A 13,477-nucleotide genomic window follows, 5' to 3' on the forward strand; every position below is an offset into this window, starting at 1 on the left:
CTCCATGGCGAGTGATTCAAACACAGAGGCCTTTCTGAAGAGTTAGCTTTAGGTGTGCACGGGCAAGTACCTGGGTCAAATATGAATGAGTCATCACTGAAAAGCACGTTAATCAAGCCTTAAAGCAAGGCAGATCCCTTCCTGTAACCCCACGGAGGAGAAGGAAGGTAGGGGGTTTTCAAATTTTTGGAGTGTGATGTTGAATCTGAAGAAAACAAGGATGGTTTCCCAGCTGGCAATCTGGTCAAATATCTATACCTTCATCTGTCTCTGCAATTATGTATGGATCTTGCCACTACTGCTTCCAGACAGTACAGAAATTAGCTGTAGTCTAAGAACTGAGAAGTCCTGGCTCACCAGAGGTGAGAAACGATAAGAAGGTGAAAAAAAAAAAAGAAGATTAAAAACAAACGCAGGGAGAAAAAAAAAAAGAAAGAAGGGAATTAATAAAATCTGTATTTTAATATCAAGGGAAGTTAGAATTTTTTTGTCTGGTTTTGGTTTAAAATGCAATCATCTGCATGGGATTTTTCATACAGAGAACATTGATTTTATAGTATCTTGCAATTTTAAGTGGGGAAATATTATCAGATACTTTGCAGGTCCAGATTTTTATTCATTTCTCTAGATGTACTGCTGAATTAAACTCAAACCATTTGTACAGATGATAAAGTCTTTCAAAAACCAATGTTGTTAAATCATGAACATTAAAAATGATACACAGTGAATTTCAAGGAGACTACTGAATCCCTTAGACTAGGCAGCATGGCAAAAAGCCAAAAAACAACTCCAGAAAATGTTTGCTCTCTGCCTTGTATGATTGGCTGGAATGATATGGAAATTATTTAAAATGAAAAAATAGTCCAGAGCTGTCCATTATTTCTTACTAATTTACAGCAAGGGTGAAATTCTTCTGTAAATCCTCCTTACTGCTCAAAAGTCACATATCCAAGAAAATTTCAGAATAGCATAGGTCTACAAAATTAAAATAATTTATTAAATCCCAGTAACTGTACTGTGCTAAAGTTCATGTAATATTACTTTGGAAGACAGGAAAGCATTTAAAGTGATTCCTTTTTCTTTCCCCAATCTTTTCTCAATGGTCAGCACTCAAGAGCAGTAATATGCTCTTGTTTTCAAAAAACTGTTGTTGAATACTTTGGAGAACATATTTTGCCTGTTATTCCCGGTATGAGATTTCCTGCATATTCCTAACACATCATGTTATTTGGGATAGTTATGTACACAGTTAGGTTTCTAGGACTGACTCTACATTCTTCCTGTACAAGTAGCATAAATTTATACTGGAGTAATATAGCATTTTAGCATTAGCAGACTTGCACTTTTTTCTTGTTGCTGTTGTAAGAATGTAGAACTATGTCTTTTACTTAAAGTTCAGTCTAATCTATACATTTTAGGGACTGAATCAAACATATATAGCTCACAAAAATGGTTGTTTCTTCAGTGAGCTATACTCATTCTTTTCCTTGCTTCTGTAGTAGGACTGTTAACGTGAATGGTAAACTGCCATCAGAAAACTTAGTGTAAAATACCTAGACATGCAGAAAAATCCTTCCTCCTGACCTACAGCAGTCTCTGTAAGGGCACCTATTGACTATAAATCAGATCTGATGTGGAAGAATGATCAACAGGCTTAAGAGAAATGAAAGAGATGATGTGCAAACGTATGTTCCTAACTCCTCTACATGACCTTTAGGTTAGTTTTAAGGGCGGAAACAGCTGAAAGCATGACTTCACTGACTCTCGTGACAGATACTCATTCAATATTTCTCTCTCTGCAGTTTTTAAAGTGTCAGCACAGAATCACAAGAAGCAAATTGAGTAAAGCCACCTTTCCTCCTGGTTCTGTCATCCTAGGAGGTCACGTAAATACACAAAGAAACTATTGTGAAGGCAGTGGCAATAGGAGAAAGCAGAAGTCATTCAAAAGAAGTGTGGCCGCAGTACTGTTCAAAATGCCTAGAGATAATATTTTTAATACAACGGTGTGAGAGTCTTCAATACAAAAAGATAGGGTCAAAGGAAGCACCTATCTACCTTCATGCTTTCTGCACCTGTAAGGAACTTACAGGAAGTTTGGGGTACTTTCATTGTGGACAACTGTGATAGCAATGTTCATCTCAAAACTGCCAATGAGGGCACTGACAAGAAAAGTGGGCAGATTGGCAGACCTAAATGCATACTCTACAGTATCTCTCAAAATGCTTTTCCTGAACTTTCTCATTAAAAAAAGGAATCGTCTTGCAGCTCTACAATATCTGTATGCATTTAGAAGACGACCCAAGATTCCCTCTCTCTTTCTTGGCTTGTTTAGAGGGAACAAGATCTTCCATCTCATCAACCACGTTGACAGTAGGTGATGTCTACAAATTAAATCGTTCAGTCAGTTATACTGTTTGGGAAGTTCACAAGATTGCACAACATTAAAAAAAAAACAAAATATTTTATTGTGTCTTGTGGTTGCAGAGAAATTTCAAACTTTGGTTAATAATTAACCAAACCATTTTTAGTGAGGGTCAGGGAAGGAAGACTTACCTCGCTGTAATTGTTTATGTGAGCTCTTTACTTTTTTATAATAAAATTAAATATATTCTCTGCTTTCAGAAGCTATTGCCATGTTCTTAGCTACATCTCTTAGCAAACTTCTGCTAAAGCCACTTCTCTATTTTGGACTAGAAATTCTGTCCTACGCTTTACATGATATTAATCTAGAATTTGTGAGTGGCAAAAGAGAGAGGTAAAATTATGTAAAGATAATTAATTGCAAATATGTATCAATTATCATTAATAAACCAAACATTTACTGCCGTTTATAAAAACATTGATTAGTTTTGACACTAGGAAAATTATAACTTCACATACTCATTTAGTCTTATTTTTTCCTGTTCCTTGCTTCTGAGGTCAAGTCCCACTATTTCCTTGATATTTATGGTCCTCATATACGTCTATATCATTTTTATGTAGATGAATTTCCTCCAAATTCAGAATAATTTTCCTTTCCTAAAATCTCTCCAAAAATGGAATTTTTTTTTCTGATTTTTAGGAGCTCAGATCTAGTTTGGTGGGGTTTTTTTTCTATAATGATTTCTTTGACATTCATTCTTTCCTAAATGTAGATATTCTGAGGTAAGCAAGGATATACGCCACATAGAACAGCAGATCAGAAGAAAATTACCCCAATTTATGACATTGGAGACAGACTACTTTCACATTTTTATCAGCTGAGAAAATTAAATAAAGAATTCGTTTGGCTGCTCTGAACAATGGATTTGCAATTTGCATAGAAAAAATGATGGCAAAACCTCATAACCCATCAGCGTTTTACCACAAGCTCAGTTCTATTACATTTTAGTGGAGGTTCAAAGTTGTCTAAAGAAACCATTCTCTTCTTTCTCCAACCATAAATGTGTCACTTGAGAGTTCAACTTCCAATAGGAGCAGTATCTGACACACAACTAATTTTAGAATATAAAGTGCTCCTCACCATATTGGAATACATATAATTTAAAATAACTGTAAACCTAAACTTTGCAAAAACAGAAAATTCAAGCACTAACAAAAAAGCATAATTTGTAATTGAAAGAAAATAATATTTAAAAGAAAAAAAAACTTTTTTGTCTTTCCAAAAAGAGACAGAAATTACTAAGTTTTATTTCCCTAGAGAATTATGCCACTTTTATAAAGAAAATTACAGTCACCACAAATTGCTCTCAACAATTCCAAAGCTTCTTCATTTGACCACTTGAAAATCAAAGTTCTTTAAGATTATAAATATAACTTTTTATAACTCTGTTATTACGTACTGTGAATGGGGAAAGGGGGCCAATTTTGTGGCCATAGCGTCGAATGGCCTCTCTGATGTGGCTGGGCTGGATGGCATCGCTTTGAGCCTCTATACCACAGGCTGCAGTGCTCTGCAACAGAAAAACACATAAATTGTTACTAAATCAAAAACACACAACAGACCTACAGTGCATAAAGTATGAAAATAAACCTTTATAAAATGAACCAATTTTTTTTTCCTGAGGATACACATCATTGCTGCCACACACTACATTAGAGAAAAAAAGCTATTAACAAATCAAAGAGGACTTTTACATGAACTTTGCTTAAGAGACCCAAAGAACACCATATTTGTCCTCTTAAATCTTTCACCTAGTGCTGCTGTATGTTGCAATTGAAAAGAGCAGAAAATGTTCAAACTAAAATGAAAGGGTCATATAAGTCATACTGCAATAACCACAGAAACTATTTTTAAAACATTTCAGGCTCTCATTATGATGTCAAGGGGTGGGGAAAATATTGAACAAGTACCCAAAGTGGAAAGCAATTTGACACCAAAATCGCCATTGAGTAATATCAGATTGAAATTTGAAGATGAAACATGTGACATAATGGTGTTAGAGGGATGCAAAAATATTTTAATTACCTCAAATTGGAATGTTTTCAAATTTCAAATGACTTTTTGAATTAAGGACCCTAAATCAGAAAAATAAGAATTCACTGCTACTGGTCGATTGATTTTACAAAAATATCCCCAGGATTTTAAAAGAAAAAGTTACTCTTTTCTCCTTAAGGCTCCATCTAGACACAGCTGCTTGCCAGAATTCGGAAGACTTATCAGAATGATGGCTGCTTGGTAATAAATTCATGAAAACTATATTAGTGAATATACTAAGAATGACAAAAACTTAAATTATACACTGAAATTTAATGTACACGCATACACAGTACCCTCATACACTTACAACTATATACTAATGCTTTCAAATTTGGGATATTTTTTACAAAATGTTTTATTTTCAAGAGTGCTGCGTCCACTGGAGCCTGTGTGTGTACACACAGAATTATTCATAATATGATGGCAGATTCTTCCCTTGCTGATTGACGTTCATAAAGGGAATGTGAAACTCAAATATTTTCAGCTGGACTGGGCCTTCATGGGCTAAGAATAACATTCTTCATGAAGTTAACTCGTTTGTCTCAATGCCTCAGTTATATCCAGTATATATCTAACCAAATTGGATAAGTCATGGGAACATTTCATTAAAACGGTGCACTTTTTAGAACAGAATTATTTAAAAAGGCATTAGGTCAAACACTAGAAATTTAAAATAAACTCACAAAACTAGTGAAATATAATGTATCAAAAACTACATCTCCAGCTAACTTCTTGTTCCTAGGAACTATACTGGAAATCAGTCACAGAAACAAAACATAATCAAATGTAAGATAAAAAGGAAGAGGAAAAAGCAAAAGTCTTCAGAGAGGTTTTTAGGATTCACTAAAGGCTTTCTAAATGGAATATAGTAAGGGAAGAGAGAAAGTTGAATGTATTAGAGTATCTATAGCACTGATGACACTAGAAGGAGAAAATACATCTTTTTCTATCTGTCATTGTAAAAATCACTGGTTAAACTCTGTGAAAAATGAGTATTTGCTGTAGGAGAATAATAACACACATGAGAAAATCACAAGTCACTCGATTGCTTTGCTGCAAAATGAGTACTGCCATCACATTTTTTCAAAAAAGCCCTAAGTGACTAACAGAGTGCTTCCTATCCAGTTTATTTAATCAAATCTAGTTCTCTTGCGGTTTTAAGATAGAATACCAAGGATCAAGAACAGGAATTGTAATACTTACATTTCACACTCTGAATATGAGACATCCATAATTTATGCAAAGTAAACAAATATTTAGATTGAATGCAACCAACTGGCATAAAAATAAAGCAGGCCAGGTAAAGCTGTTATAGGCAAAGAAGGCAGTCGCCTAAGGCTGCTGGGAGCAGGAAAATCACAGCCACCTCTTTGCCTACTTTGCTTACGCTTTGACCCTCAAAACCTGCGCTAGCTGCCACCGTACGAGAAGGGGATGGTTATTTGGGATGGTGTCTACTGCTTTGGCCGTAGAGGAGCAGCTAATCTTAGAAGCAGCAGTTGTTACTGCAACAAAATTCATTTTGCAGGCATTACTGGAAGCTTTAACCTAGTTCTGACAGAACACCAAACCACACATTTGGCCCTACAAAAACATCGGTAGTTAACATGTGATATAGGTTAAAATTAATATTTAAAAAGAGACATGTTATTTCCTGAAGATGTTTTGGTTTCTTCTTCTTTTTTTTTCCAAATACCTTTTTTCTTTTCCTTTGTTTGGATTTGGTAGAGTCCTGTCCAATTCCACCATTCCCCAGAGCTCCTGATGGGGTTTTCCCAAGATGTTGCTGTCCTGCTGATGCCGGGGGTGTGGGTGTAGGAGGTGGTGTGTTTTCAGGAGAGTCAAGACTGGTCTTCACACTTGTAGATTGCCCTAAGAGATGTGGCTATAAAAGCAAGATGTCAAACAGCCATTACATAATCAAATCACAAAAAAAAAAAAAAATTGCCTTCTTAGATTTACTGTTAGAAGAGATGGAATACAGAATTAAATTTGCTCATTCTAGAGGTTACTATAATATCTGTAACAGCACTTACTGCACTTGCCGCTGTTGACAACTTTAATCTCCAAATCTGCAATAAAGCGAGCCTTCAATACAGAGAGAAGGAATTTCCACCCAAGAAAAGAGGATTTACATTTAAATATAAAGATGCTGCTAAGAATTTAACATTTGGAGCTATAATTTAATGTCTTTCCATCTAAATCCATAACTTCAATGTTCATAAACTCCATAACAGAAGTCTATATCAATACCAGATTCAGTAACAGCTACTTTGAAAGCAACAAACTACCGAATACATGTAAAAGTAAAACATAAAATGCATTAATATGTGAAAAAGCAAGATTTACCTCAGTAGAGTTGTGATACTGTATGAAGGTGGCAGATATGGCATGACTGAATGGGTCACCAGCTTTGGGAGCCATGTCCTGCTTAACCAAAAGGGCCAAGTCCACCAACTGGAGGGGCAAAACCAGCCGATAAACAGGTAGGTTTACTGACATGGTACTTACTACAAATGCCATTGTAACAATGAAGAGAGATAGGAGTTGTGGGTTGAGGCAGATTATTCTTAGTGTTTCTCAGTCGAAAACAAAATCATTCAGAGATATTTCAGCCTAAGGAACCTTTCTTTTCCACTTCTGTAAATATAGGGAGTAATCTATCTACCCAAGAGGGCTCAGCTTGGCACTAAGGTAACATTTGGTTTTCCAGGAAATCCTGCTTTTTAATCCAATTGTGCAATGGGGTTGAATGAGCCTCGGTGCACTGCCAAAGGTCACATAGCAAAGTATGTGGTTTCAGTTTGGACTTTAAATGAAGTTCATGCTGGACTCCACTCTCCTCTGTAACCATTGTAAAACTTTTCTATTTGTGTATCAGATGGACGAATACGGTATAGTACGCATCTGTCATACAGTAAATTGAAAGACAGGCAGGAATCCAGTCAGTTTGGTTAGCGGAAATAGTGACTGAAGGGGCTTACAACACAGTCACCTGAGGCTGAAGTACACCCAAGTACTAATTAATTTTGTTTAGTTAGAATTCAATCAGTAGAGTATACTCCCTTACCTGTGCCACAGTCTCATACGCCAAATATGCCAAAATCTCCATTGCAACTGCATTTGGCTTTATTTCCATACTGCTACAATCCAACCAGTCACGAAACTTGGATGCTTTCTTTGCTGTCAATCAAAATCACAAGGGGAAAAGGAGAAGTTAACAACAGGTAGGCCAAAATAATGCATTTTTTCTGGCTACAGAAAATACTGCAAATGTGAAACAAGGAGTGTGAATGTGATTTGATTGGCCAAGGAAGGAATTATCAAAATTAAATTAGTGGGGAAAAGACTGTTCTTTCATACACAACATTTTGGAGACCCATAAGCAGCATGGAGTAAAGAGAAAAACACACAGTTAATCAATCATACAGGAGATTTCAGAACAAGGAAGGGTCTGCCTCAGAAGACCATAGATGGGACAAACCTGATTTTGAATATATTATTGTAAAAGAAATAATATGATTGCATCGCATCTTTGATGAATGAGAGAAACCACTAGAAGAAATCAACACAAATCTGGGCCCAGATAAACTTATATAATTGTGTTAACAACAGCAAGACGAATGAAGAAGGAGAGAAGAACTAGGAAGTCCTTGTGTTAACCATGCAGGGATTAGGTGCTGACACGCTGGCCAAAATGATTTGTAGATGAGTGTTTTTAAAATGTGCTTTGGATATAAAGAAATACGGATAGGCGGTGATCTGCAAATGATCAACATTCATATGAGAACTTCATAGTGCTAATGGATGAGATCACTTAGGAGAAAGTACAGAGAAAAATATGGGACAAAGAAACATGATATTTGCTGAAGGAGCAAAAAGAGGAACGAGAGATACCAAGGTGGAACTGAAAAAGCATCGTGGAAATTCACAGGAGACCCAAAAAACTGACAATCTTACTTAGGTCAGTGGTGGACAAGCTGATCACAGAAAGCTGTGGAGACTTGGACAGAAAGAAGTTAGTAATATAGAGATCTCAATGAGGGCTGTTTGTGAAGACAGGACAACCAAAATAAGTAAATGCAAGGTGGAAGAATCATTTGAACCAGCTCTTTCAAAGACAGTCTTCAACGAGGACTAAAAAGCTAAAGGGAAGTCCACTATTAAACTGAAAACAAGTGTAAATAATGGTTATTTTTAAGGAGGGAATGAAAAAGCTGCACAGGAATTGGTGAGGGGAAAAAAAAAACAGACAGACAAAAAGTGTGAAGGTGATAGCGGGAACAAAATGTTCCCTAGAATTTAAATTTGTTATCATGTAGTACTTGATCTTTGATGGACCTTTTCTTTCGCTTGTCTTTAAAACTGCACAGAAATACATGAATTATGAATATATATTGTTAGAACAGGCTGCTTGAAGTCCTTTCCAGGTTTATTCTCTTGTGACACAGTTTTCATGGATTTATATTACAGTAAAAAGGGTTTACTACTTTAAACATAGCAATACATTCAATTTTTACCAAAATATAAGAAAATAGCCTTTGTGCTAGTTTTGAACAAATGCTCTGCATGGCCTTTAGTATGTGCTATCTAGTTGAGTTCATATTATGTAATTGGATTTGTGCATGAGTTTCTCTTGCTACTATTTTCTAAGCACTGTAATTCTCTTATTCTTTAATGACGTTAAAAGTCAGTGAAAAGAACTGTATAGACATGGTCATTTAAAAACACTGTGAAAATACCGTTGAGACTTTTTTATAGATCACAATCCCCCGGTCAGCAATATTCAATTTTATTTTGCAAATTTAGGATTTCTATTTGTTCTGTCTCCAGATGATAATTTTGGGGTTTTAAAGATGACTTTATCACAAACCTCTCATTTGCTGAAGTCACCCTAATCTGAAGTATCATTTATCTAATGGCTCACAGATGTGTGATGCCAAATTATAACTAAGCTTACAAAACATATTGAATTAGGAAAAGAAATGCTTACAAAACGTGTTTTCCTACATTTGCTGACATTTGCTGATACAGAACAGTATTTCAAATGTGTCATTTATTTGCCATAAGTGAGTCACTCTTTCTTTGAATTTAAAAGGAAGAACAAGATAAGGTCTCTCATTTAAAGACACCATTGTGTTCAAGTCTGTGTTGTAGGATCATGTGCTGTTTTGTCATGATTTTTACTGGCTCCTTCACCTCACTTTCTCTGACATTTGACCTAAAACCTTAGTCATCGCTTAACCGCTTCTGTAATGATGTTTTGCTACATGATCAAGCCCATTAATTTACAGCTCATTATAGTTGTGGCCCACAAGTACTTCTAGTAAGTTGGTTTTCAGTGCTAGTAAAGCCCTAATTCTGTCATCATGTTATTAGTGTTGGAATGGCGTATACTGATGAATTTGGCTAATGTTGAATAAATTCCACAGCAGGAGCTTACGGCTTAAAATAGAAAAGACTCTTTAGTAAGTTCTTTGTGTCTCTGCGGATAGGGAAATAAAAGCAAAACTTGCTGCTCTTCTCTAATTTTAGATGCATTCCGAAAAACCTGCAACCATGAAACTTTACTAATATGCTGACTATAACAACACCATGACAGACTTCAGGCAAGCACGAGTGTTTTAATCCATTAACTCTTTACCAGTTCTATCTTTGCCGTCGTCTCCACCAGCACGGTATTTGAGCATATAGAAAGCTTGGTAAATATTCAAATAAAATACTCTGCCTGACAGCCTGAAACTATACTAAATTAACTGTTCCCAGGAGTTATGTGGACAAAGAATTTAAAGTTTTATTATTGCGGATGAAACAAAAGTGCTTTAAAAAACCATGAGGTTCTGCTGTGTTCTCTATTACGTGAAATAATAATCAAACATCTTAATACAGTGCAGCCATTATAATACTTACAAAAACTCAATTGCCGACTTTCACAAAATTCTGCATACTGGACCGAGTCCATCATTCGTGTTTGTCTTTCTGCTCTCTGACAAAAGAGTAGAAGTACATGATGTACCTTATTCCAACAAGAACTGCATTCCACAACAGAAATTATAGCAGCAAAGCGACCCTGCCATAACCTTGAAGTAACCCCCCCAAATAAAACATGCATTGAACAAGTTAAGATGCAGAAATATAAACCACAGATTGGTTATTAGTCTCATGAGTTAAATTACCGAGAGGAGCGTGTCAATTCTTATTTTAAAAATCTGCTTGCACACCGCTCACCTACGACAGTGACGAGGGCTGTGTTAGGAAAGGTGCTGAGCCCTCTGGCCCTGACCGAGGTGCATTTTTAAAAATTGAAGAACATGAGTAGTCTGACTACGTGTTTACAGATGACCAGACAAGTAAAACATTCTCCTGGACCGAGGCCAACGTGTTCTGCACTGAGCAGAACTGAATCTGTGTGCTTTTAAAATGGGAGCATTAGTAATAGTGAAATGAATAAATTCCATAACATTGAGGATGTACCAGACAGAGAGGAGCATTGCAGTGCCCCTTCCCACACAGATATTCAATATACTGAATAACTAAGTGGTAAATGTGCCTGTTTCATTTTTTTTGTTCACTGTCAATCGATGCTTGATTTTTTATACTTCTGAATACCTACAGGAGAAGAAAGGCAATTAGGCTGAAATAGAGTTCATTCAAGAAAAACAGCTTAAAATGATCACTACTGGATTTGAGAATGTATTGCAGAGTCCAGTGTAAACCAAAAGATTATATCTCAAAAAAGTCAAGGTACGAAACCATAAACGTTCCACACACCCTCCCCTCCAGACATATACTATGCCATAACTGAATGGTGGCTGAAGCAGCACTGAAGTTCATGGTTAGGTTTGAGCACGTGTTTGAGTTCTGTTTACTTCAACAGAGCAGGGTTGATTTTCACAAGGCAGGGATCTGGTTTCTAAAAGAGATTAAATTCTTCACGTATCGGAGGCAGGAAGCAGTCGTTAGATTAAAGAGAACAATTATCCTCTTCAGAAGCAGACAGCTTACTCAAGTCTCTTAAACAAGGAAAGTAGATTGTCTTAAATGTCAAGGAAAGGAATATAACTATCTTCCAAACAATAACTCAATGAATAAATCATTACACCTGGTAAGAACAGAACCGAAACTAAGGATACAAAGTGGTGTCAGGAGCGGCTGATGGCACCGAGGCTTCACTTCTGCAGTGAGTCCATACAGCTCAAGAAACCACGGACAAGGAAGGTAAAGTACAGGTGTGTTCGCATTAAAGACAAAAACAAAGAAAGAAAACACACACACGCACAAATTTTGCTCTGACTCCCCGAGCACTTTTACATCTGATGAAATCGAAATTGCGGAGTTCTTTAATCAGATGGAATGGAAAACAAAAGGGCTGTTGATAAGAGTATTTGGAGCCAGGCTATACAACCAGCATTTGGCCTTAGCAGTTTCTCAAATCAGAAAAAAAAAAAACCAAAACCAACAGTACTTCAAATACACAGTTTCTTCCCCTATTCTCTGCCTTTTAGGCCACTCTTCTATGACAGTCCAATCCATCAATTATGAGATCTTGTTGACAGACAACACGTTCAATTTAGTTGTGAACTGAGCCACCAACTGTCCAGGAGCATACCTGGATACTCCTTCTTTCTTTTCTTCTCTACCCAGTCAATCATTTCTGCTGTATTTTGCCTTTTAGTCACCAGGACAGAAAATGTTCTACTTAAGCACCTTTCAGTTCTTCTCCCATGCATGCTGCTGGCATCTTAACTACATTTTGTGGAGCTGCCATTTCAGATAAGTTAAAATTTTCAGCCAATCTATTCCATCAAGACATTAAGTAAGTCTAGACTGATTTTGTATCCTTTAAAAATAATTGTCACAATAGATGCCGTAACTTCAATCCTCATCTAGCATAATCATAACAGAGATCTGTTTTGCCTCTGAATTAATTCAGTCATACTTTTGAGGACAGAAGGCACCACCAGGATCATCTAATCTGAACTTCTGCATAGCACAGGACACTTCTTACATAATACATCCTAGAAATGGCAGTCCTAGAATTTCTTGTGTAATTTCACTGTGTGTTTTAGAAAGGCATCTAATTTGGGTTTAAATTTTTCACATATTAAGAGATAACGTCTTCAAATAATTTAAAATGTTAACTTTTTATGCAATATGGTTTAAATTCTGCAATCATTTGTGTCTTTGTTTGCCAGTCAGAAATTACTAGTTGGGCACAGCCAAGTAATATTGAAATAATTTAACTTTAGGTGGGTATTTCAAATAGACTGAGCTTCTCTAAATATGGTAAAATTTTCTTCAAATTTTACACGTGGAAATGTGCAGGCTCGCAGAACTGTTGCTTGAGATCCCCCTCCAACAACCCTCCCTCTGGAGGCCTCTAGCCCAACCTCCATCTTAAAAGAGGACTATTGCCAACACTAGATGAAGTCAGCTATGGTTTTCTCTAGCTAAGTCTTGGAAACCTCCAAGGACAGAGATCTTATGTCTCCTCTGGGTAACCTGCTCCAGTGTTGCACTAGTCAAAAAGATTGCTAATGTCCTACTTGATCCTGCCAAGCAACAATTTCTGGTTCTTGACCTTCTTTATTCTGCCCAGCACTACTAAGAAAAGTTTGGCTCTATCATTTTTGTTACTGTCCTTCAGCAGGTGTAGGCTGCTATCTAACCACCCTTCAGCCTCCTCTTCTTCAGATTAGGTAAAACTAAATAATCTCTCTGCGCCTCTTCTGACAGGTCATGTGCTCCAGGGCCCTCAGCTCTCAGTAGCCTTCAGCTAAACCTTTCCAGTTTCTCAGCAGTTCCGTGGAACTGAAGGACCCAAACCTGGATGTAGTGTTCCAGATTTGGCTCAACAGCACCAAGTAGAAGGGCATGACAATGTCCTTCAGTCTGCCAGCCACACTTCTGCAAAACTGTGAGTTTTGCTTTAATATGATGAGACCAAACTGTTGACTCACGTTCAACTTGATGTTCATTATCACCCCCCAGGTTCTTCCCAGAAGGGCTGCTACC

At 36.7% G+C, this 13,477-nt stretch overlaps 1 protein-coding gene across 2 annotated transcripts in view; it reads right to left on the minus strand.

Annotated features, from left to right (window-relative positions):
* SUPT3H (SPT3 homolog, SAGA and STAGA complex component) overlaps positions 1-13,477 on the minus strand; it is a 283,468-nt gene that overhangs the window by 50,101 nt on the left and 219,890 nt on the right. For both annotated transcript variants that reach the window (XM_075144901.1, XM_075144900.1), the window contains exons 7-11: positions 10,373-10,448; positions 7,533-7,645; positions 6,812-6,919; positions 6,159-6,347; positions 3,825-3,935 (exon numbers count right to left, since the gene is read on the minus strand). In XM_075144901.1, coding sequence (XP_075001002.1) covers positions 3,825-3,935; positions 6,159-6,347; positions 6,812-6,919; positions 7,533-7,645; positions 10,373-10,448 — 597 coding nt within the window. The remainder of the gene's footprint in view (positions 1-3,824; positions 3,936-6,158; positions 6,348-6,811; positions 6,920-7,532; positions 7,646-10,372; positions 10,449-13,477) is intronic.

The sequence above is a fragment of the Calonectris borealis genome, chromosome 3 (genome assembly GCF_964195595.1).
Source record: "Calonectris borealis chromosome 3, bCalBor7.hap1.2, whole genome shotgun sequence".
NCBI lineage: Eukaryota > Metazoa > Chordata > Aves > Procellariiformes > Procellariidae > Calonectris > Calonectris borealis.